At 36.9% G+C, this 26,495-nt stretch overlaps 1 protein-coding gene across 2 annotated transcripts in view; it reads left to right on the top strand.

Moving 5' to 3' along the window:
• MSH3 (mutS homolog 3) overlaps window positions 1-26,495 on the top strand; it is a 121,340-nt gene that overhangs the window by 40,122 nt on the left and 54,723 nt on the right. For both annotated transcript variants that reach the window (XM_075739476.1, XM_075739475.1), the window contains exons 9-13: window positions 6,056-6,168; window positions 7,454-7,568; window positions 14,579-14,663; window positions 15,248-15,357; window positions 26,290-26,422. In XM_075739476.1, coding sequence (XP_075595591.1) covers window positions 6,056-6,168; window positions 7,454-7,568; window positions 14,579-14,663; window positions 15,248-15,357; window positions 26,290-26,422 — 556 coding nt within the window. The remainder of the gene's footprint in view (window positions 1-6,055; window positions 6,169-7,453; window positions 7,569-14,578; window positions 14,664-15,247; window positions 15,358-26,289; window positions 26,423-26,495) is intronic.

The following is a 26,495-nucleotide window of genomic DNA, read 5'->3' as shown; positions in this document are numbered from 1 at the left end:
TGCTTTGGAGTTTTTTGTTTGTTTGTTTGAAGCCCTGCAAGAAGAGACATTTTTGCTGGTTGGCATAATCCTGAATGGAGGAATCGTGGTGCCATTGGTGATTCTGGGGACAAACTTGCACAGCTGGTTTATGAAGCTGTCTCTAGCACATCACCATCGGGGTGCAGTAGAATAAGCACATGGCAGATTAGACCAGTGTGCACTTAGTCTCCTGATGAGACCAGATCAGATTGAGCTGCATCCTCCCAGTGTCATGTTCTATATAGCACCTGCAAAACAGAGAGGGAAATATTGCTAGAAGCGTGGAGAAGACACTGTGCTGACTTCTGAAGAGCAGTTGTATGAGCTGATGCACAACTGCATGAGGCACTGAAGATCACTTTAAATAGTGCTTTTCTTTGGACATGAACTGCTCTGTGTTGTCATTCTGCAAGTAAACTATATGTGTTTTGGATGTTTAATGGAAAGAACTACTAGTTAGAAGTTAGAGCGTCTACTCATTTATCCTCCATTCTACTTGCACGTGTTTTTTATTCCCAACCATACATGATGGAGATAGATAGATATACACACGTACACGTATGTATACACACATGCGCTTGTATGTTTTAGGTAATTTATCCACCATGCTTTGAGTTCAAGTCTGGTCTTCTAACATTATTTGCAGTCACTTCAACTTCATACCCTTTGCAGGTTGACCGGAGTTGCCCTCTGTTCCGTTGTCCAAATGGTAACTGAAATATTGAGTGCTACCAGATGCCATATTGAGCTTTATGGAACTTTGCAAAACATGTTCTTTCATTTTGACAGTGAGCCCTTGATACCATTCTGAGTATTGTTCTCCAGCTAGTTTTGTACCCATTCTGTAATAAGTACTTTCATGTGAATCATGCTTCCGTAGATCAGTTATGAGACCATTGTGTGAAACAATATAAAATAACCTCACTGAAATAAAGCATGTAGGAAATCATCTGTTTCCTTTCTGTCCACAGAATCTGTTCCTCTGCCATTGAAGAAAATTAAATTAATTTGATGGGACTTTCTTTTTCTTGACAAATCTGTGCTGGCTATTACTCACGCTATTACTCACCTTGCTTTCTTCTAGGTGCTTAGAAATTGTTTCCTAGCAGTTCTTGTTCTTTTCTACTAGGTTTCCATGGAACAAGAGTAGGTCATCTCGTCTTGTTCTTCAGATAGGCAGATGGAAGGAGCCTGAAAAAGATTTCTTTGTGTCTATTTGTGGATGCAGTAGCTGCTGGAGCACAACTGTGTTTGTGTTTTGTCCAGTAGTTCCTAGTTCTATTCTCACAGAGTGTCATACAGTGCCTACACAACCCTCTACCCTTTGCTTCTCTAATAGTTTGATCTACTTCCTTGACATCTCCTGTCTCTGAGTTTCTAAAGCTTAAAGAACGTTTTCTTCAAATTTCTTGGATGCAGACTTTTGGCTTGTAGATGTGTTTGGAGTTCTTTTCGGAGGTAGTTCTGCTAAAGTGACTAGAAGGACATTGGGATGTGCATGTAGAGAATTGGTGATAGTTTGGATAGTAAAAGGCAAGCAAGGCATTTTCCCCAAGTTTTTCTCTGTGTGTGTGTGTGCATATATATATTTATGTAAAATATACATACGTGTGTAGATATATATTAAAGTGTATCAGAGTTGCTTCTAGGCTTTTCAGCAGCTTCTAGTATAAATGAGGATTTCGGGATGCAATGTTTGAAAAGCTGGAGGTCTTATGGGATAATCTGTTGTATGTAGTATACTGATAGCATACATGTGGTAGTGATTGGTTATTACAGGCAGCAGTGATTTATATCATTGTGAGAGTAGCAGATACTCAGAGAAGGTGACTGTGCTTCCATTTTCCTTGCATCAACATTGTCTCCGTCTCTGGTATCTGAAGGTTGTTCAGAGTAAATGTGGGAAAGTACTTTACTCTGGCAGGAGAAAAAAAGCTGTGCACTCAGTGCCAAAAGAACAGCTGTTTGGAAATGTCATTGAGGCCTTGCCAGAGAAGCTACTGTAGCTCTGTGCCAAGATTTACCAAAAAAGGAAGGATGATTGTTCTCCAGTTCTCACAGACAAGTTCAATCCTAGACGCCCTGAGCTATAAGCAATTGTACAATAAAGGTAACACAATGGTGAGAAATAAAGGAAATGCAACTTCTGCTAAGCATGTTAATACGGGAAGATGACACAGTATGCTTGGATTTCTGAAAGGATTAATGCATTCAGGTTACCTCTACTGGGCAGCATAGGCATTTTTCCCCTACAGTGACAGACTGGTCATCTTAGAGTGTACTGTGAGGAGTGCAGAGAAAATAGCAGTTTGAATAAAACGTATAGGAAAAATTAAATAACAGTTATTTGCACTTTATAAATCTGTGCTTAGTATCAGAAATATTCTCAATAAATTTTTGGAGCAGAGATTTCCCTTCCCAAATTGTGTATAATTTATGAACTTGTGTTGTGATATATGGATGTACAGTAAAGTATTGCTGCCTACACCCCTGCATTTGAATAGTCCTAAAGCAGGGCAGAATATCAGTTGGAAGGTAAAATTCTGGAGTTAACTTGCTTTCCTTAGGAAGGCTTCCTGAGCTTTAAGAAAACTTAGTTTGGATATGTTTGTTTTTCACTTTATGCCTGTTTAGTTGTGAATTGTAGAGCAGTAATGAAGTGACTCCTGTTTTATTCAGCACACTGCAGTGAGCTCTTGTGTATATATGCAAGCTCATTCTTACAATAAAGGATTTTGTTATTTATAAAGTATCTTGAGTCAGTTTCTTTAAATTACTCTTATTTTTATTGTTGTACTTGCTTCTAGCTTGTAGCATTTTTTTTTAGTCTTAAGAGATTCTCCTTCTCTGCCCTCCCCCCCCCCAATTTAGTGATCTCTTTTAAATATACTTCCTGCAGCACTTGGTAAGCAATCAGTGTTTACGTGGATGCATTGAATTGTCAGATAAATAGAAGGATAAAATCCAGCAATGTTGATCCTTTTTATTTTCCCAGTAGGGTGACAAATAAATTAGTCCCTGTCGTAACAGAATCATAGAACAGTATAGGTTGGAATGGACTTAATATAGCGCATTATTTACACAAAAGTGCGTGTGTGTCTGTGTAAATGTGTGTGTCTCTTTGCTCAATATGCAGTTAAGGGCGGTAGCAGAAGAACTTGTGCAAGGAAAGTAAAACGGCTTTGGAAAGTTGAGTTTCACTGTTGACTAACCCTATCAGTGTCATGGGACTATGAGGATTGCTTGTTTTCAGAAGTACTGGAAAGGATATCAATAAAATACCGGATGAGTTGCACAGCAGTTCATTGCAGATGTTCTGACAAGAATGATGTTTACAGAAGTTGATGGCAAATTGAATTCTGATTTAAATAGGCATTGGTAGCTGGAGAGATAAAGCATCAACATAAGCATCAACGTATCATTCTGGGTATAATCAGAAAAATGGCCTATGGGTGATCATCTGGCTAAACAAAGGACATGAAAACCTTCTGCAGCAAATTTTGTTTTCATGCATCTTGATAAAAATTCAGATTTTTCTATACGTTGAATAGATATCGATAGCCTTCCAGGTTTTTTACTTTATCCAGAATATCAGATACATACTTTCAGATAGAGAAAGTGTCAGATATTTGTTTGATGATGCCATATCTAGAATATAAATACTAAAGTATGTGAAGATCTTAACAAATCACTGAGTTGTCTAATTCTAATTTGAACTATTTCCTATCAATATAGTCGATGAACAAAAGTACTACTGTAAGAAGTCACTCAAATTGTATCTATTGTAACTATTGTTTGCCAAAGTTGATGCTGAGGAGTTGGTTAAATCTGGTTATGAAATGAAAGAAGATTACAAATGCATTGAAGAAAATGACAATTAATTTTAATCCATTACTTTAAAAATAAGCAGGTATGGCATGAATCATCCAATGAATTACCCCAGAAAGCCTCCTGTTTTGACTTTGCTTCTAAAAATTAGCTCTGTAGACCTTGCTAAGCCTTGCTTTTCTGAAGGCGGTGTTATGAGAACATAAGAAGTAGAAATGAAAAATAAAATCCTGTTTTAAAAAGATTTCTCCAAGTCCCTACTCACACATGGTCAACAGAAATGCCCTGCTGTCTTGCAGGACTGATTGAAAGGCTTTTACTCTGCTAACCTTCAAATATCATACAACGCATTTTAAAAAGCTTAATGCTGCAGTGACATTCTTGCACAAGACTGTAGTGACGATACATGCTAATTTAGCAAAATGGATGGATATGTTAGAGCAGATTATTAGTGAAGGTTGGAGCAAGTGAGAAACACAAGGAAGAAGATAGCTGATTGCTTTCGGAGGTTGAGGAACACAAACTAATTGTCTTTTACAGAAATCCATTTGCTTTAAAAATATTTGCTCATTCAGAGTATGGTTTGGGCAGAGGGGAATCCCAGAGGGTCTAAAGACTGAAAACTTAATTGGATCAGTCAGTTAAAACTAAGGGACTCGAAGTAGGCAAGGGATCATCTGGGATGTGCTGAGAAAAGTCAGACCTCTAAGACTCAGTTAGTTTGACATGTGTTGTAGGAAAATAACTCTCATTTTTAAAAGTTGAGCCTCAGAGACATATTGATCCTTTCACATGGGACTATGTACAATGTAATGCAGAAAACCTATCTGTTTTTTCCTGTGAAGTAGAAAAGCCCTGCAAAAGGTGTATTGATTAATTTCCTTCCTATAATACCTACACAGTCCCTCTCATTGGCGTAACTCCAATGTGCTGGAAGTATTTGTTTAATTCATGTCCAGTGGTAGTATGATACTAGATACTCTGAGGCTGAGTAGGTTTTATATATGTCTTTTACTGGCAGCTTTCCACTGGCCACTTCTTCAGTGCTATCCTGTAGCTGTGTAATTAGGCTCAAATGTTGCAGGGGGATTATGTGTGATACTTGTTTTGTTTTTTAACTGGCACATCTGTTTAGTGTTGTATTAACAGCTGTACAAATTGAATTGATAATGCAGCATCCACTTTTAATTTCAGTGAGCAGTTAGGAAAAGCCACCATTGTAGAAAGGTTGTATCTTGTAAACACCACACACATACTCTTCTCTGAGTCACGTTTTGGCATCTCAGGTGTACTGCTTGACACTCAAGCCCAGGTACCAAACAACTTTGATCTCATGCACATTGCAATGAATAAAGGTTTCTGCCATTGTCTTTCATAAACGGGCTGTGGAAGCAGGGGTCACAGGAAACAGGCTAGATTAAATTCTCATGGGTTGCAAAACTGTCTGAAATCCTGTACTGCTGTAATGCTCAATTACTTGCTGACAGTAGGGAAGGATTCATGGAAGACATCTCATTTGGCTCAATGGTGGAACAAAGTAAGTTTGCTACATTTTCTGGTACTGTTATAATGGCATGTTGGAGGACTGGGTTGTCATTAGCAACATCCTTAACAACCTGGACTTCAGTAAGACCGAAAGGAATCAAGTCCTTTAGCACAAGGAACAGAAAGGTCTTCAAATAGTTTTGAAAGGACAGGAATACTTTATTTCAGCTGCACATAGGAAAAGATGCAATAGGTTAATGTTGCAACAAGTTGTACAGCATAGAACAAAGCCTTTAAAGATAAAGAGTAATTAAATATGGTAATAGATAGCATTGGAGAATTGCTTTATTGTTTAATCATCATAAGTGTTTAAGAACAGATAAGGGAAATACTTGTTATGATTGATGAAAACATAGTTACATCTACCTTGCAGGCATACTAGACAACCTCTTAAAGTCTCTTTTGGGCTTACTTGCTGTTGCTGTTTGGGTTTTATTTGTTTGCACTTTTACAATGGAAAGAAGAAAAGTTCAAAAAAAACCCCCATCACACTCTTAGATTCTAAATGTTCTCAGCCCACCCAGGTAGCTCATCACTTCATTCTTTATCCATTAAATTCTTAGCAACTGAAAGACAAAAGAAATTACACCATGATAACCTACTTAATTGTTCTTCATGAAGGGAGCATAAATACTGAAAGTCAATTATGTTTTCTTTGCAGGTTGCGGGATGACAGAATAAGGATAGAAAGGATGGGAAAACTCCATTTTGAATACAGCCATGCTTTCCAGCTGGTTACTGATTTTTACACAAAAGAAGTGCCTGATGCTACAGGTATCTCATTCAAATTTTTATGCAAAAGAACTCCCTGATGTTACTGGTCTGTCATTCAGAATGTCTTTGAAGTGTGCATCCTGTTAGCTTTTACACAGATACGTAATACATGTGGGTGCATCCCATTAGGTCTTGTGGACTTGTCTGTCCAATTTGTTTAAGTGTTCCCTAACTTGATGCTCCTCTGTTAAGGAGAAATCTTCATTGCTTCAGAATTTCCCACTGGTCTGAGAGGCCTTGGGTTCCTCAAGACACATCTTAACAGTAAGACCAAGACAAAGAAGGCATTGAGTTCCTCAGCCTCTTCCATGTCATTTGTCACCTTGCAAGCTCGGACAATGTCTCTGTATTCTTCCTGGGTCACCTGTCCCTGCTTCTACCTCTCGTACTCCTCCTTTTCAATGTTTGAGTTAATCAGTAGCATATTGTTCATCCATGCAGGCCTTCCGCCACCTTTGCTTAATTTTCTGCACATTGGGATCTTTTTTGAGCTTGGAGGAGGTGAACCTTGAAAATCAACGTTATTTAAATAGAAATGAATACAGGGCTAGCATCTCTCTTTTTTTCATAGTTTGAAGATGTGTATTTAGACAGATTTAAATTCACTCATAGATAGCAACTGAGGGAAATTATTCAACATCTGAAATGTTTCTTCAAGTTCTTGTGTGTATTAACAGTCTAAGAACAGAATAAAGGCTTTAAAAATATCTCTGAAAAAACTTAACTGAAGGTTTTTTGTTAATACCTCAATTTTATGTTGAGGTATCATGGAGTGAATTTTCCTATTGTTTCAACTGGAACAGGGACTGGTGTAGAGCAGTGTTTAGAAACACTGTCAAATACGAATAGCTGTCTCACAAAGATGGAGCCATATTCTGCAGACTGGCTGAGGCAGATAAATCAACAGCACATATGTCAAGGCCGATTCATTCCTTTTAACTTGCACAAATATTACCTACAGTAATGGAGAGTTCAGAATTTAATTCTTAGTTTGTACATTTAGAAATTTCTTATGCCAACATTCATTTTTTTATGAAGAAAAACTTGTGGATTCAAATGTTTTATGTTTCATAACATGTTTACATTATTGTAATGTTCTACATTCTTTGGAACCATAAATGTTGTTTTGGAACCTCACTTTATGTTAATTTATAGCTATCATAGAGCACTATATATATATTAGAGATTTCTATTTGATTAAGTTGGAAAATAGATTGTTTTTTCTAAAACATGTAAGTAATAAACTGTGAGTTAATAAGAAAACCACTTTTTGTTTTTTTATTAGGTCCTCAAAAATTATCTGTAATACTAAGCTTGGATAAGCCTGTTGTTTGCTCTCTGGCAGCAGTAATTGCATACCTCAAAGAATTTAATTTGGAAAGGATGCTTTACAATCCAAGGTAAGTCGCCTGATATAAACTCCCAATTCAAGCACCAATAGATGTACCATTGTTATCTTGACAGTTTTAGCAGACAACTTCCCTTCAGTGTAATGAACCCATCTGCTAGAGTGATAAACATAGTCTTTGTAAAAATTATACCTTACATCTAAGCTCCTAATCAGAACTGAAAGAATCAAGTGATTTTTTTTTTTAAAGTGGTGTTTCATGAATATCTTAATGAAATATGTTTCTCTAGACATTGCTATCAGTAATGTAAATAAACATGTACTGCTGCCAGGTGTTACTGAAAACAAACAAGATGCAAAAACTGGTGGATACTAGGAGGGAAATTTTAAAGTTTGTTAATCAGTATCAGCCATCATTTCTCAACCCTAGTTTTACTCTGTGAATAAGATTTCGTGCTTTTTGGCAGCTTTTTTTAAAAAATAATATGCTGTAATTTAGCTTTGCAGATGTTTTATTTTGCCAGAGGTGTGTAAATAATTTTCTCTTTTTATAGCTCTGGAAGCAGGTATAAATGCTAATGTGTTGTAATGTTTAGACAGTACTCAGCAGGTCTTTTTGAGCTGGTGAATCTAGTTATCAGTTATGAAGAAAACAGACGTTCAACACATCCTGGCTTTCTGAAAAATCTCCTGAGTTGGCTCAGTGGCAACTAGGAGTGGGGGAACAATCACGCAAAAAGTTGTTGATAGACTGTCACCATTTATGCAAAGTTACTACAAAAACACACAGACATGGAAATAATCTTGTCTTCCCTTATGTAGTCACAACACTTAGATTTATTAGATATGCTCAGATGAGTACTCCAAATTTGTAACAGGATTATGCAGGTGGAATCAAATGAAAATTGAAAGATACTGCCACTCAAGCATCTTTTTATCCTGTCTTGCACAAGTATAAAAGATTGCTATCCTACCTGGCTTAGGTTTGAAAATGTCATTGAGGCTTATTAAATGCTTTAATAAACCAGCTTTATCTGTCATAGATCCTGTGCAAAGTATTCTCTTGGTTGTCTCAGTATTCTTCTGTCCTGTAAGTAGGCAGTATTTAACAAAGTAAGTCTGGCTGCAAACTGGAAACTTAGAAATATGTCATGTCAGTTGTAGATCATTCACATGTTGTATGAGATTCTTGAAGTTTCAAACCTTATTATGAAGGGCTCCCTACATTACCAGTTTTTTAAAAATGCAGCTGCATTTAAAAAATTGACTGCTTTAACATACCAGCTTTAAACTTTTCTCAGGTATCTACTAAAATATTTGGAAATTATATATACCTGGGTTTTCTGGATTTTGGAATGGATTTTATGCCTTAAGTTGCCCTTTCCGTCTCCCAAGTTCTATTAAAATGTTAACAAAAAGAATTGCTGTGGCATCTTCTAAGCTGTCTCCCCTGCCTCATCCATCAAGGAGCACTCTGATCTGTGGTGTTCCTGCTCATCCTCTTTGATTGGCTTCTTTTTTTTTTTTTTTTTTTTTAATGCTTGAGTGGTGAGGAGGGAGCTGGAGAAATCTTGTTGTGGGCGTTTCTGAAGAAAGTGAACTCCAAGGAAATGCCATTCCACTTGTAGATCACTAATGTCACAGTGCCTTATGTGCAATGGCACATAAGGTGAATGTTCTTTCAGATGGGGAAATAAAAAATCCAGCTTCTGTGCAGAATTCAGAAGCAAAGGACAAACATTGTTATGTGAAGGCTTATCTAGCAGCAGTCAGTCACATTTGTAGCAGCTGCATCTTAAAATCAAGTATAATTATGGACTAGGAAGGAAAAGCACTACATCTTAGAGTTCACATTTGCCTCCTGAAGGTTGCAAGGTTGCTCTAATGGACTTTATGTGAATGTATGAGCATCTGAGTGGAAAGGTGATGAACTATTTAATATCTTGGTCATATGTTCTGAAGAAATAAAATACATTCTTTGAGATAACTTTGTGCTCAGGATTCTACTGTATTTATTTCTAAAGCCTTTACTGCTTTGACTACCCAATACTGAATTCTGCCACCTGGTTTTAGTGTTATTGAAATAGCAAGCCAAACTCAACTTCAGTATTTTCCCTAATGCCAACAAAATACTGTCTAAATACTGAAAAGGGAGAGCCTATTAAGCAAAGGGTATCAGGCTTACGGATCTTCTGTGATTCTGCAGGAAATATAAATACTTCCATTGCACTGTCAAGCAACTTAAAATTCCTAGGAGAATTCAGGTCAGTGAGCATGTACTGATGACTCAGTGAGCATGAAGTTGAAGTTGTGAGATAGTTTTCAGTTTATTAATGTAAGTGACACAGATCTAGATGAAAAAGACCTATTTGATAGGAAGAATGACAAAAAAATTCCTTACACCTCTCTGCCTTCTTCAGATAAACTCTCTTCTCTCAGCTGAACAAAGTTCCAGCTCAATTTAATAGTAAGAGTCATGAAACATCACGTAAGTGATGAGGGATCCTCATTATTGGGGGGTGGGAGAAAGAAGTTATGTTTTAATATTCAGATGAAGCTTTTAAATCCACTTTTAAGATCCTAAATAAAGCAAAATATTAAAAAGGAAAAAATATTTCTGCCACAGCAGTACCCTGGGATATGGCTAGACTGCATTAGAGCTCTACCAGCAAGTGAAAATAGATTTAACAATGAATGATACAAACTTTTTTAAATCAACATGTTTTAATACCTTTGCATACTGACACACCTTTATCAGCTTTTGACAAGAAGCCGGTACTCATCTAGGAGAGGTTTTCAAATACAGTTGAGTACCCAGTTTTGTTTGAAAAATCATCATTTGCATAGCAGTTGCTGGGAAATGTGTCTCAGTGTATTTTAATTTTACCTATATGTTTTCCAGCATACTGGACACAGAAGAAAGACACTGTAGTTCTTAGATTTTGAACAGTGATAGATGAACTTCAAGAAATGCAGGGAATGAAAGAGACAGATATCCTTCTGAAGGAGGGGAGTAGCGTTGGAATTGGAGAACTACGAGCAGAAAAGGTAGAAGACAGTGGCAGAAGTGAAAGAGGAGAGGGAAGGGTTAAAATGGCTTTTGAGAGAGGAGAGCGAGAAAGAATTCAAGAAGAGGAGAAATATTTGATTGTACTTTATAGTAGGGGTGGAAGGGAGTTCGCAAGATCAAATTGAGAGTCAAAATGTAAGTTCTTTGACTTAAAATGGTGGACATCCTTGAATTTTCAGGGGAAATGTCATCGAACTTGAAGGAATGGCATTCATAAGGCTTTTGTATTTCTTGAGTGCTGATGATGCCAGAAACCTCAGGTATACAAGACAATGCATGGGTTTATTTACCCACTCTCAGTTTGAGAAAGGGAGTATGGAAATGATTTTAGGAGGTTTTGAATTCAGCTCAGGAGCATGAGGGACTGATAAAGGAAAGGTACGGTTTTCAGACACTAATAAGAGGTGCTTAGCACAGGATTTGCTGTCTCTTTTGAGACAACAGAAGAAGAGCAGCAGGTGGGATGTCTTGCACTCTGGACATCTGAAGTTCATAGGAGTGCTGAGGCTGTGTACAAGGAAAGGAGGCTGAGAGAATGCAGATAGCTGGGTGGAACAAGATTGCAGGCCCACTCCTGCAATCAGTGGAGAAAAGAGTTCAGTGGAGAAAAAGAAGACTAATTCAGGATAAAATTGATGGAGGTTGTTTTTGTTTCTCTTAATCCTTCCCAAATCCTCTATTTCTGTTCTTGTTCTTTGTTTTGTATTTCTCAGGGGGTTTTTGTTGTTGTTGTTGTTGTGGTTTTTGTGTGTGTGTGTGTGTGTGTGTGTTTTGTTACTGGTTTAGCTGGTAGTTTCTGGACTGCTATCACATCAGGAATCCAGATCAGAAGTTCTAGCCCTGTGGCAATATTCACTAATGAATTTAAAACTGGTTAATTAAATACAAAACATAGTCTGAGCTTGATGTCATTTGCTACTTAGACTGTGGTAAATGTCTTCATATCTAAAGAAAGCTAATGCTTCTGAGAAATGGAGAGGCTATTTTTTACTTCTTAAGGCTGAATGGGGATCCCTGTCTAAATATATAGCTTTGTTCAGTGGTTTATTCACCCTTAGAAATCTCAAAGACATGGACTCTAGATGTCTGTAAAAGGTAATTGAGCACAGAAAATCTGCTGTTTAGTAGGCTTTCAATACAGTGCCTTTGCTGTATTTTCAGCAGATTTGCTGAAAAGTTTGTACAGATTTGCAGTATTAAAGTAGTTGAGAACTACTGATCTGAATAACATGCATTCACTTAGGCTGGGTTACTGAGTATGAAATTATATATAATATCTCCTGTGAAGAGAATAATGAATAAAGCATAAAAAGTACCCTTCACTGCAAGCTTCTCGGGAGGCAGAATGACCAGGAAGAACCAAATTCACAGATAAGATAAAAGAATCGAAGTCTGAGGATGTAGTTTACTGTCCTAAAGCAATCATAGTTACCCTTTAATACTCATTGAGTGTGGTTCTACTCTGAAAAGTCATTTTATGAGTAAGAACCTCTTTCTCATGAGTATTCCTCAGAAGTGTCCTAAATCTTACTACAGGCTTGTGTTTCTTTTTGTTTCCTCTTTTCATTTTTCTTGGCTCAGATGGCATGATCCTACCTTGCCTTGCTTCCATCACTTGTGTTTTGTGCTGTTTAAGTACTTGAGACAGTTGCAAGTCTGTTCTTTGAAACCCAGGTCACACTGTCACCTACAGAAGGAATTATTGTATTGTGTTCCAGCTGAAGTGATTTTGAAGGGTCATTTTTACTGATGCAGGAGATGGCCGATAGCAGCACATTAGAATTTCTCACAAGGATGTTGACGTCCTTGCTGCAAAACCAGTGCTGACTTAATATTGTTTACAGCTTTCTTCTTATGCCATTTTGTCCCTACATTTCTGACAAAGAGTCTGTCTTTGTTCAACTTTTTATCAAGTTCTGATCCCAAGCTGAAGGAAGATGAGTGGGTGGAAGCAAAACATGTTCTGTGCTGTGACATCTGGAATTGTTGGTTGGGCATATACTGCAGTTGATCTTGGCTGTTATTCATATGCTCTAAGCTCTCAGTCATTAGTGTTAATAGCAGGGTTGAGGAACTCAGATAAAGCAAACACCTGGATAATATAAACCACACATAATTTATGCTATGAGAGCAACTTTAGCATATCTGATTCTGAAAGGATAGTAAATATACTCTGCAGTGGAGTAGAGTTAGTTTTCTTTAAATATGACCAGAGATTAAGCTTGCTGTGAAAAAAATATGCTCTATGTTAAGTGCTCTGAAGACAAGTGAAGTAGGGAAACACTAGAACCAGTAAACAGACAATCTTGAAACTCACGTGTGGGTGATTGAAGGTTGATGGAAACAGCCAAAAGCATCCTTTTCGCTTTCAAGAAGAGATAGAAAGGCATGGTTCTTACCCAGCTGGGATTAAGAGACAACAGGCTTGAGTGGCAAATCAAAATGCAGCAAATGTGGAAACTGCAGTTTAGGTAAGTCCTAGATGGCGAAGAGGTGCTTTTGAAAGAGTGGGTAGGATTTGTTGTTGATCATAAGGATTGGGAGCCAAGCAGAAATCATTCCGATTTGATTTTTGCGAGCATCAGCAGATGTGACTGAAGATAATAAAAGGAAGTATGGTTTTGTTACTTACAATATTGTGTACTTTGGAAAGCGCTACTGTGTTTGTCTCCAAGGTTTTGTTTTGCTGGTCAACTTTGTTGGTTGCTGGGATAGCACAGTAGAACAGAAAAATTATGACTATGGGTGCAGTTCTGAGTCAGCTATATTTCCAAACTATCATTAAAATTCTTGAGGGCATCAGTTAAATCTACTTTTTTTTTTTTTTTTTTAAATTCTGTGGAAAATACTTCTCATTTGACCCATTGTTTAGGAAAAAATCTGCTAGCAGGCCCAAACACCTGCATACAACATAAGTATATAACATTAGTCTCTGAATATTTCACGTTCCTGAAAATTTTAGTGCTGTTTTTGTTTTTAATATAGCAATAATGCAGCTGTGTGTCCCTAACAAAAAACTTTGAGCATTTTAGTGCTCCCCTAGAGAGTTTAGAATTGAATGCACTGAAAAAAACTTTGTGAAAAGTCAAGAAAGCAGTTTTAAATCCTACCCAGCAAGTCATCCTGTTTAGTCTGAGACCATAAAGAGTGTCCTAGATTTTGTGCAAAGGGCAGTCAGCGATATGATTAACCTAGACAGTCATGACTTGATTTGTCAGAAGCATTTAGTGAGGATCTTGCACTTCACTTCACGGTCCCAGCTACCACATATGTATGTCTGATTCTGAAATAATTTTCATATCTAATATGATAATACATCTAATACAATTGTTATTAACGGTGGTTCTAAACCAACACAACCTTTGGGTTGGTCTCATCCTGTGCTGTTAGGGAGTGTCAAAAAGTCAAGTAATTTTGGTTATTTCATATTAAAAATAAAATAAAATAGTTTAAATATACTCTGTTTTTATTTTCCTAAGTAATTGCATTAACAGTCTGTTTAAATTTATAGTAGTAGTACTAGTAAAAAATAAGAATATGTATTTTGATATGCTGTTTTGATGATGTATTAAAAGTCTGTTCCACTCCTGAAGTATTAATTCTTAGTCCTATCCCTGTCCCTAATCCTACACAGAACACTAACAAAAGCACATACTTTTTCAATTTCATCATAGACTGAAGAAGGGGCACTTCCTTAACCAGTTAGTGGATCAGGATTAAATAATGTGAGAGCTGGATTTTATTCTGAGCTGTGTCAGAGTCATTGTAGGAAACTGGGAATTGAGTCACAAATCTTGTTTTCCTAAGCAGTAAATTAAAAGACGTTGTTAGTGTTCAGTTCTTGTATTTATTTGAATAGATTCTAATATCTTACTTGATTATTTTTTATTTTGCATACCTAATGAATTCTCTAATGTGAGAAACTAGACAGTGTTTCACCATTATGTCTGTGCCCAAATTTAAAATATAACATGTGAAATTCCTTTCCCCAGCGATTTCAAACGGTTGTCAAGTGAAACTGAATACATGACAATTAATGGAACAACAATGAAAAATCTTGAAATTTTACAGAATCAGGTAAGTACAAATGTAATATTTTTGTAAGAAATGCTGAGATTTTTACAGCTGCTTGACATACTGTTGCCAATAAAGTTAGTTTGCAAATGTCACCCAGAAGGTTTAAATTATTTTAAATGGGATCAAATTGAAGGACAAGTACATTTTCAGAGGCATAAATGAAAGTTAATCTATGCTGTATTTTAGTATAAGTTAGGAACCTTACTGCGCTTTGACTAGCAAAGAACTTTCCTAAAGTTTGAGTTGTTGAGCAGCTGCAGTCAAGTGATAGGACTGAAGTAGGGTTTGTTTTTAATTTTGCGCCACTGCACAGACCTTTATGCACAGACTTAATTTAACTTGTTTAATTTATTCCAGTCATTCTCTAAAAGGATTTTCTGGCTAAAGGAAAAATATACTTAAGTATCTTACAACTGTTGGAGGTACTTTATGTAAGGCGTTGTTGATGAACAAGATCAGTAAACAAACATTCAGTTGCCATATCTTAAAGCCTAAGCAGAATGTTTAAATAGTGTGGTGAAGATCCTTTAACTACATAACTGATTGTTCAGTTAAAAATAATTATGCTATTTTTATTATTTTAGACTGATATGAAAACAAAAGGAAGCCTACTCTGGGTCTTGGATCATACTAAAACTTCCTTTGGACGTCGGAGATTGAAGAAATGGGTAACCCAGCCCCTCATGAAATCCAGGTGAGATAGTTCTTCATTGTGGGCTAAATTTGCATTTGTGTTTATTTTTCCTGAAGACCTAAGATCCATAGTAGAGTTTACATAGGAAATGAGATGATAGGTGATGTGGACATTATATATAGGTTCGAAAGAGTTAAACTACTGTTTGGGCACAGAACATCTAAGTACTTCAAAGTAGGAAGTTTAGAGCAAGTTAGAAATTCCTATGCAGAAATCAGATTGTGTAACATTTTAATTCAGTATACTTTCTCAGACAATGGAGGATTACCTGCTATTGGAAGATGTTTTATTCCTAAACTTGCAGTTAATGTTTCATGTCTTGCTTTGCAAGTATTTGCGTCCTTAATGTGTTTAATTTGTTCTAAAGTAGCTGTGGATGTTTCTGTTATCCTTGTATACAATATATTGCATAGTATTTAGTATTATTAGTTTTTATTTTTATTAGTTCTGAAATGTGATGATTGGTCACTCTTGTATTTTGAGCTATGCTTTATTAATTAATGCTTTAGAAATGCTTTATTTTGTGATACTATCATCTTGGGTTTAGTTGTCTCTGTCTTGAAATGGACTCCATCTTTTTTTATTTCTCTTTGCAGGCTTTATTGGAGTCTTTTACTTGAATACATAGTAAATAAGAATATTGAGTCCATGCAATGTTTGTTGACTACATTTTAAGTTTTTGGATCTATTCCTTTAAATGTGCATTCCCTGATCATCATCAATGTAGAGTTTACTTGATTGTTACTTTGTTCACTTCAGCTATAGCATACAGAAAATCCTTTTGTTATGGTTATATGAAATATTTTTTCCCTCTGTTTTACTTTTGTAAATAAATTAAACAGCTTTAATTTTTATTAATTTCTAACAGTTTTAAATAGTGAGGTATACCAATGTTTTAGCATCTTCTTGTTGTTGGTAATATACAGATGTTTCTGCAGAACCATTTTTTTTCCTTGATCAATTTTTAATATGTTAAAGCACTATATTCTGAAGCATCACTGCTTAATTTTCTTATTAGCCTTTTTGTAAGGATTATTTCTCAGTAATTTAAGAAAAGCACATAACTATTTTTTCCCTCCTATTTTATTAATTTAGAATGTTAGAGACCTTTTTCATTTGTAGGAGCCATAGTGGTTAGACTGTTTCACACTGTAGTTTCTGGCAGGGATTTAATAAGTTGATTTCAGTATGCGCTTTTTTTTTTTTTTTTTTAATTCTTCTGATAATAGCTTTTATATATCTTACCTACTTCAGAAAGGCTTTTGATGTAACCATCCTAAATATTATTAGACATTATGGAAGTTGATTACGTGCCTGATGTTCACCTTAAAAGCATATAGATAGAATTTCTGGGCAATTTTACAGGAATAAATTGAAGTAAATTAGTTTATGTCTTTTCCTCCCTTGGAGGCACCTTACGACCTTTTGGGAATTGTTTGTAAAGTTGTCGGTGGGGGGAGCCAGAGCACAGGCTCTGGTCTGGTGTGGTGACAGCACTGAGGATGGGGACCTGAAGAGGAATGCTTCTCACCATTTTGCTCCCGAATGATCACATATGTGATGCGTCAGGTGAAACACCATTCAACAGTAAAATAGAGTTTTTATCCAGACACAGAGGATAGAAAACTGCTTGCCTGGGGACTTAAGGCCTTCTTTCTTAACTAGTAAACTTAGTTTAAATTCTCCCTTGTTTCAGTGCAGAACCTGCTTTACAAGTTTGCAGTTTTGGTTTCTTCTCTTTCTCTTCAGCTCTTTGCTACTTCTCGAGGTTGATACTTCCCTTTCTCAGCCTTCTTTCTCAGTATGAAAGGAAGTTTTGTGGTTGGAGGTCACAGTACTCCTCAGTTGAAGCAAAAAAAGCTATTTTGTTTCTGTGTATTTCTCCCTTTCTGACTTTAAGTTGTAATTTCATGTACTTAGTGCCTCAGACATTCGGCAATATTGTTTCCAGTAATGCACACAAATGCACTTAGAGAACATTCTGTAATTGTAATTCACCTGTGCCTCCTGGAGTGACATTTTGAAAGGAAGTAAGATTTCTGTACTGCATCATTTCCAGTCAGTGGGTAGGTGCATTTCCCTTGGTGTATCAAAAAGTGAGAGGGTGTAATTACTGCTTTATGCCTTACAGATGAAAATCACTTGGAATGATGACTAAATTTCCAGGGGAGAAACCATACACTAGGCTGAATAAAAGTACAATGTATACAGACAGCTCATTTGGGCAAACTTGAAGATATTCATTAGATCATCGGTGATGTAATACATTGAGAGACTTAAAAGAAAAGGTTTTGTGTGATTTTGGGAAAAAGAAAAAGAGAAAAAAAAGAAAAAAGAAAAAAGAAATCTTAACCAAGGGAGGTGTAATGTCCTCACTTTTTCACCTAGGTATACAAAGATGATGAGGTAAGAATATGAGAGTCATTGAGGACTGAACTTTTTAGGAGGAATCAGGAAAATCACTGTTTTTTGAAGGTGTTACATCTTTGTGGATTACAGAAGCATTATCTTACCTTGCCTATCTTGCCTTTGAAATGTTAAGTTACATCGAGTGCCTTTCTTGCCTAACTTCTGTAAGGGGAGCAAAAAGAAAAGGAAATAGAAAGCTGAGTTGATTGGAATGTTTTTGACTGAATGAAACATGCTGTTTCCCTCTTGGGCAATGGAGTTTCAGCAGAAGAAGGAGTAGAGTTGTGTATTATCATACTCAACAGCAAACGGGCTAAGGACTGGTCTTAGGATACAGTGTTGTAACTCAGTGTGATCTTAGTGTCTTTGTATGTGTGCAACACCTAAAAATAATTCCTTTCCTAATGCAAAATTAATCTCAGAACCTCTGAAGTTGATGTGAAACAGTCATTGCTTTTTTAATAGCTACAGGAAGAAGAGAAAGATAAGCTTAACATAGGCCTAGTTAAGCAAACCTGGATCCGGTTTGCATTTTTCCTGTTTTGTTGTTTTATGTTATGGATATATTGTCCTGTGGCAATGGTATAAAAGAAGGCACAAGGAAGTTGTTGCCCAGTCTGGAGTCCAAAGAGAATAGACAACTGTGGAACAAGTATTGCATCCTTTTCCTCATTTGAGTATTAATCTGTGTCTGTGCCTTGCTCAGCTGTTGATTCTTGCACAATTTGTAGGAAATTTGTTTCCTTGAGAGCAAGCAAACACCTTCCTTGACATTGTCAAGGTTGGCTGGAATTGAACAAAGCATTCAAAATTGTAAAAGGCATATGAGTAGCACGATTATATGGAGGTTTATTATTTCCATATTAGATCAAGCTGCAAAGCTAATAAAGCTGTGACTAGGTACTTAAAGTAGAACTTGAGATAAGTGATGGATATATCATACCAAGCAACTTATAGCCACTGTAGGGGAATATGTGTAGAATTCCATTCCTGTGTAGAGAACTTTGACCTGTGTGTATAGAAAGCATTGCATAAGAGAGATTCCCCCCACCCCCCAGTCTGTTCCTGGAGAGGTAGAATATCTTTTAAATATCAGTGGGTAGACATCGTGAAGTGTCTTTCTAGTACTGTAGCCAGGGAGAAGGTAGAGACTTTGCTATCTAATTGGAAGATAACCTGGAAAATACTGGTGTTTGCCTTTATTGCAAAAGTACTTAGTTTATGAGTTAGAAAAGTATGTAGTGCAAAATTTTAAAAGCTTGGGTGCGTGGCGGGGGTGGAAAACTGGAAGTGATAAATGTTTCTTGTGTGTGTGTGATGTGAACATATTAGTTTGCACAATGCGCTCTCTCTCTTTGGGGTGATAGCTACTGTTTTTTGAAGGTGTTCGTGGTTTGAAGTAGCTTAAACATATTGGGTGATCCACAAGTAAATGTGTACTTCTTTAATATTCTGTTAATTCTCTTAGGTTTTTTAATATGTTATCTATGATATGCAGAACCTAATGCAGTGCGGTTAATTATAAGATTATGAAGAGCAGAATGCCCTCAACATAGAGTTCAGAAGTCATGCAACTTCCAGCATGGAAAGCTTGCTCAGGGCTTTGGGGAGAATAGGCTTTGTCCTTGTCAGCCTGTGTTGAAATAGGAAAAAAAATAGCCCCCTCACCCATGCATACAACTTCACATCTATGTTTTGGAGATACATGTGTCAGTTGTGGTGTAGGTCAAGCCACGGAGTATGCTTAGTGTACTGGAGTAAATGTAGAGCAAAAAATTAAAAGCCTGTAACATAACACAGTATGCCATGGGAAAAGAGTGGTGGTCAAAGGTTTCATCAATGTCTTGGGCCTCTACTGTAACAGAGCACTTGTTGGATAAAGTGGCAGTGCCCACCACACCTGGAGGCCCAAGGTCCCTCTCCCTACTTTCTGTGCGGACCTTGAGCTGGTGGCAAGGTGTAGCCAGCACAAGGCTCAGTGTTTTCTCAGCGCTCCCAGTGCACTTCTGTGCCCAGCACCCTGCTGGTACCTCTGGTGCCAAGGTTGTGGAAAAAGGCTGAGGGTAGAGAAGTCTGTCTTAATTCTTCCAGACCATTAGTAGAACTCCAGGAGCATGGAATTAATTAGTTAAAAAGTATTCCAGACCACATCAAATACATGGTGATGAAGCCTCTTTTTAGGTGCTGCAAGGGACATCACTTAAAACCTTGTTAGGATGAGCTCACCTTTTTGGCCCCGAAGTCACCCTAACCTGTTGATGTATTTCAGCTTTTACTGTAGTGTAGTTCATGTTCTTGGCTCCAAGACACACTGTTTGCCAGAAGCAAATATGGGACTTCAATGGTTGGAACTCTCTGTGTAGTTACTTGCCTGCATTTACTTGCAGTCATTTGATCTTTTTCTAGTTAAAACTGATGTTTAAGTCTCAAGGAAGGGGAAACTTTATATGTATTTAGAGAGTTGCCAAAAGCATTTTAACCTTTACTTTGCAGGCTACAGAAACTAAATTTTTAAGTACTCGTCAAAAATAGGATTTCCTTTTTTTTCCCCCTGTGATTCTAGTAGCCTTTGTTCTGCCCCAGTTCTTCCAGTTCTGGATGAGGTGATGCTTTTATTGAGGCTGACTCAAAGCCTTGTAGGATAATGTCAATAACTTCTATTGGTCTGAATATACTGTGTCTGCAAGAGAACAGAATGACCGTAGCTTTAGCAAGTTCAGAACTGCAGACACTTCCTTCTCTATCATTAAAGAAGAGAAAGAGTGTAAATTGGTATTGCTAATGCAACGTGACTTTTATTTGGAGGACATGTACTGTCCTGGAAAGAAGAGCATCCTTTTATAGTGATGTTGGCAACGACATGTCTTTCCTAATAGATAAATAGCTTGTTCTAAATCCTCTCACTTTGAATGTAGAGTGCTGTTTTCTTTATATTTCTATGCACAAAGTACAGTCCTAAAGGAAAGTCTTTTAAGTTTGACTTTGTCCTTGTTCCCATAATTAAGACATCTGAGCAGTAAAACAAACTACCTAAAGGTCTTTAAAGAAACTCATCTTAATTCAGAGTTAAACTGGTTGCCATTTGATACCACCATCATCCAGAGCTGCATTAGAATCTTCTTTTGCAGCAGTGATTTAGGAATAAAGTCCATCCATACTACAGCAGAATTTCATGGGCTAAATTTTCCTCCTAAGAATAAAGATTTTATGGCATCGGTGCCAATATAAAATGCACAAATGCAGGTTACAGCATATGCCTGGGATCTCAAAATTGTTGTTGTAAAGAAAAAGATTGTAGCATCATCTCATGTACTCATTCATTTTTGCGAGCTGTGTTTTGCTACCATTAAATGGTGTGTCTAACTCCTTATAAATGTAGTAATCAGGCATTTATTCATGTTGGCTAAAGTAGCTAACAGTTCCTTTTTTGGCACAAATAGCTGAAATATATTGTGTGTGAACATAAACAAAAGTATTTGATTACCATTTGCATATTTTATACAATCTTTTAAACAGATGTGAAGACAACGTTTATAGTACTTGTATATTATTGTTAAGTATTTGACATCCATTCAGGAATATTTTTTTCTCACGGCTGCATGTTTATTTAAGGGAACATTGGACCTCTCTAGAGGGGCATGAGACATTGGGTGTTTTGAGAGTAAATTACTTTTTCTCCTCTATACAGAAAAACAAGTGAACAGATACAGAAGGATGTTAAGGGTTTTTTTTAGATATCACTTAAATTTCACTGTAGCAATTATAATTACCCGTGTTTGTACTCTTTGCTAATGCATAAAATTACAGCGGTCACAGCACAATTTAACAATTCAGGATTTATCCCATAAAGTTATCTAGATTCTAATGTAACCACTTAAGTGAAAAAGCCAGAGATAGACTATTTTTGTATGCTTGTTGTTTAAAAAGACATAAATACAGTTTTATTGATTGCAGAGCGGTAATTCTGCCACGGCTTTGGGTTTTGATGGCATTAATTGCTTGTTATGAAAGACAGTGTGTTCAGAAGGAAGGTAAAGAAAAAAATGTATAAGTGAGACAAAATATAAAGCAACAGAAGTCATAATAGTGTTCATCTTGTACTGTGTTAAGGTAAGTAGCCAGTATCAGAGTAGAGTATGAGAACAGGGCAACTGGGTAATGTTACCCCCCCTACACTGAGCGCACTCCCAGCTTCCAGCAATTTGCAGTTAAGGGGCTTCCTCAGGTGCAATTCATACCCATTTGTATCTTACATTTTCCCAGTGTTTAAGTAATACATTTTCTTTCTTTGAAATGCTGTAGTTAGGCAGGAGGCTGCTAGGCTTTGATCTAGATAATGTAGCTCACGGAAAGCAATGTTTGTTGTTTCATACCCTTCATTATATTTTTTCAGGTGTTGAATTATTGTGACTGGTAGTTTTACATATTGCTGTGGTCTCTAAAACAGATTTTATATATTTTATACATTCACTGTACTTGAGCTATGTCCTTACCATGATGAATGAACTCATACTTTGTGCATTTATCATAAGTTAAGAGATTAAATGAAGATTAAATTACTGATCAATTTGTATTTATTTACCTTGTATAAAATTAAAACCTGCAGTTCATAGATAGCAGTGACATTATCAATTTCACTCTGGTTTAAATGTAGTGATATATTATCACATCTAAAAATGTCAGGTGTGCTTCACTGTAAAAGAGATCAGCAGATCTCTTAGCACACTAGCAAACAGACATCCTGTTGAGATTGTTAAGATGTTCAGATGTTAATTCAGTGCAGTGCATTCCTATCTGCAGCCTTCTGCTTTGTCAAAATAATTTTTAGTTCAGGATTCTAATATTTTTGTATTTGCTAATGTCCTGTATTGTTCACCTATCTGGCAGCAGAACAATACAGAAGAGTATCTCATGATTTAATTTCAAGTAGTTCTTTTAAATGACTAGATTAAAAAATTCTGCAGTTAGATTTTGTTATGTTTAAATACATGGCAAAGTGATTTTAGTATTGTATTAATGATGCTATTCTTAGGCGGAAAGTACAGCAGAAGTAAGTATTGCTTTTAGTGAACTGACTTATGTTACATTATTTCACAGAAGATTGTTTGGAAAATAGGATAGAGCTCAGATTGCAGACACAGTTTATACAGATGGGAAAGAATAGGCTAATATCACACCTAAATAGAGGATGTAGTAGTAGCCAATTTATAAAATGTGAGACTGTTGTAATGTTAGATTCAAATTTTCTAGTGATGGATTATTTTTTTTTTCAGATCATGCAGAGATAAGAAACCCCAATCTGTACATCAAATGTGCTGAATAACTGTGCAGTGCAGAACAAAGTTCTTTTGAAGTGGTTTAATAACTAATCAGTATAATATATTGGTGCTCAACAAAATGTTTATTAGTTTAAGTATAAATATTTAAAGTTTAAAAGCATACCTGGAAATTAATTATCTGGCTGTTTTTATCATTTGTCTTTCCTGTCCTTCCTTCCTGGTACATAGTTTTACATAATTCTTCACTGTGCTTTCTGGCTTTTGAAGTAGGAACCCAGTATGTTTTGTTTACAGGTGGAAAAAAATGGGTCATTTGATACTGGATGCCATTTTCCTGACCCTTTCTTATTTGTAGGATTAAAGCAGAAAAACTGTATGGATGCTTAGTTTTAGATTACTGGAGCTACAGTAACATAGCCATATGTGAGGATGATTAAAGTGCAGATTAAGCTTTGATGGGGGTAGTTTTTTTAATATCTGCATCTATTTTACATATTAGTGTATGTTTTTAGTTGGTCATAGATATAATCATGCTGTTTAAATGAAGTGACACTGTTCTGGAACAGAATTCCACTACTAACACATGCTTTTTATAATAAAAACACAGATTGTTTTCTTCTTTAAGGTACATGTGTTTAACAGTTCAGTACTCCTTCATGCAGAGGAGTGTTCCAGAGTCTCAAGTACAGTGAATTTTAATATTTTTCCATGAAAATGTAGTTGTGGTTGATAATACTGACCTTTCAGAATTTCATTGTAAACACTTGTTAGCTTCAAAGCTGTCTGCTGGGGGATATTTTATTACTTTGTCACTGGTAGTAACACTTCTCTATTTCCTTTCCATTATCCAGCTGTAGTTCAGAGCACCTCACTAACTGATGCACAAAGCTTAAATCTCTGCTGTCTTGAATACTCTGTGTGGATGCCAACAGCTTGCTCTTTGGTAATTTCGTTGCATAGCTTTTAGTAACCCTGCCAGTCTACACGATATACGTGATTGTGGCTCTTAAGGATTGGATTTAAAGCTCAAATGTGTTCTGTGCTGAAAACAGCCCCTGTAAGTCTGAGCCGTTGCACTGACAGGAGCTGCTGTCTGCTGCTGTTGCTTGCAGGTTTTCTGACTACCCAGAGGAATGGGAGAAAAATGCTTAATTTTGTGCATTTGGTATTGCTGGAGGAGTGGAGAAGGAGGTATTCCTGTGACTTGCAACAGGGCTGCTAAGCAGAGCCTACAAACTCTGACATTTCTGTTTTCCTAAGGGCTCGGAAAAAGAAGTCTTTTAGGATATTGGAATATTTTGGGTGCTGTGGTGTGATTGGAGAGTCTGCTGTCCGGTTCAGAGGTAACTGAGTGAGTTCCCAAGGTGCCCAGGGTCAAAAGAGCATAGAGTCTGTCCCCACTTCGCATGGTGGCTGTGGAGGAATGCATCTACCTGTGCTCCAGGTAGATGGTTGCAGGTGGGGCACTGCAAATCCTGGTGTTGTATAGCAAGGCTGCTCTGGGAATGAATGTACGTCATTTTTGAGAACTGAGAGGATGGTTTTACCATTTTTAAAGCAATATGTCACTGAAAAAATCCTGGCATATAAATGCTGTTACATTTATGTGTATCGCAGTGCACATCCAATCATGAGGTTCTCCCTTTCACATGGTGTGTAATAAAATTTCAAAGACTCTTAGATTTAGCTGTCTTCAGAGCCAGAGGCTTCTGACTACCTATTCTATTGTAATGTCTGCAACCTGTGGAGCTGCCTAATGTTGTTGATTTCCTTGTGGACAGTATTTGTTAGCAGGTACAGTGACAAGTGGCACAGCAGTTTTGCAGTGAAAGCCATGGGCAAGACAGACAGTCTTCCCCAAAATCTTACATTTTGATTACATCCTTACATTTTATCCTTCTGTGCTGGCTGAGCTCTAAGCATCTTGCTGGTCCATGAGAACAGATGTGGGCTGGGCTGTATTTGCCTTGCACACACTTGGCTGGTATATGAAGTGTTGATATCAAAAGACTGCTTTCTTCTTAACCTGCAAGGATGGATGGACACACACAGAGCAGCGTTTCCAAAGGCCAGCTAAAGCCTTCCACTGGTTTGGTACCCACAGAGCAGATGTTTTTGTTGTGAAACCTCAGCAAATCTTAGCACAGTTTTCACCTAGTTGATTCTGTTTTGTAGTGCTCAGAGAGGAAGCCTGAACATGGAAAAGCCACGTTCAGAGGAATTGTGCTATTCAGCTTTGACACATCTCTTCCACTGCTGCCCCACAGTTAGCTTTCACTCTCTTTCCTTTGGGCTGCATGCACTGACAATGCTTTGGTTCACTAGCCCCCAAAGATAAACTCCTAACCTGTATATTTTGGAATTTTTTTGGAATATTTTACATACATACCTATGTACCCTTAATTTCAGACTTTTCCTAGAAAGCAGCGTTGAGGCAATTTGGTTGCACAAAAAACAGAAATGGAGTTTACCTTAGGTCTGCAATCTACAGCCAGTTCATGGATATCTTCGAAGTTGTAGCTGTACCATTAGCAGCAGTGTAGATTGAGGTGAACCCTGACAGTAGGTTGTCCATTTTAAAGCTGTTTTCCGACAGTGGCTATAAGAATATGATTGTAAGGAAGGTGCAAATAACTACGGAATTGTTTCTTCACATAAGAAGTGTTTCCTCATTGATTGACTTCAGTACTGAAATATGGAGATTTAATGTTACAGGTTTTGGAAGAAAAAAAAAAAAAGAAGCCAAAACCCCAACATGGTTCTGATTCATGTAATTAGCAATTGCTGGTCTGGATCAAAAGTAGAGGGGCAAAACGGAAACCAATATTTATACCCTGTTGGAATGAAGTATACTACACAGACTTCAAATGTAAACTCCCCCTGCCCTTCCACCAGGTACTTGTCTGCAAATTTAGGGTTGGGTATTCAGGATTGAGTGTTGCTTGTATTATGTACCACTAGAAGAACATGTAGACATCGGCACTGAAGTTTATATTTGGCTGTTTTGAGCATAGAGAGGGGATAATGAATTTATATCCAGGATCTTTCTTGCATCTTGAATGAAAGCCCAAGTTTCTCTGCATTCCTTAATTCTTACCTATTACTTGGCCTTTGTCAAAGTTTAAAAAAACCCCACAACCCAACAAAACCAAAACAAACCAAAGGAAAAAGTTCACTAACTATATGCCTTCCCCTCAGAGAAACACAAGTTTTGTTTATTGATCTTACGATTATTCTTTTACAGTGAAATAAATGCCCGGCTTGATGCTGTGTCTGAAATGCTACTGTCAGAATCCAGTGTGTTTGGTCAGATTCGAAATCTTCTTTGTAAGCTGCCAGATATAGAGAGAGGCCTCTGCAGTGTTTTTCATAAAAAGGTATACCCATAATTACCCTAATTTATTATTTTCTAAATGGTGTTATTCTATCTTAATGTACTTCCATAGTTTT

This window comes from Balearica regulorum, chromosome Z (genome assembly GCF_011004875.1).
Source record: "Balearica regulorum gibbericeps isolate bBalReg1 chromosome Z, bBalReg1.pri, whole genome shotgun sequence".
Classification (NCBI taxonomy): Eukaryota; Metazoa; Chordata; class Aves; order Gruiformes; family Gruidae; genus Balearica; species Balearica regulorum.
The sequence above is the reverse complement of the archived record's forward strand: the minus strand, read 5'-3'. Positions and strand labels throughout refer to the sequence as shown.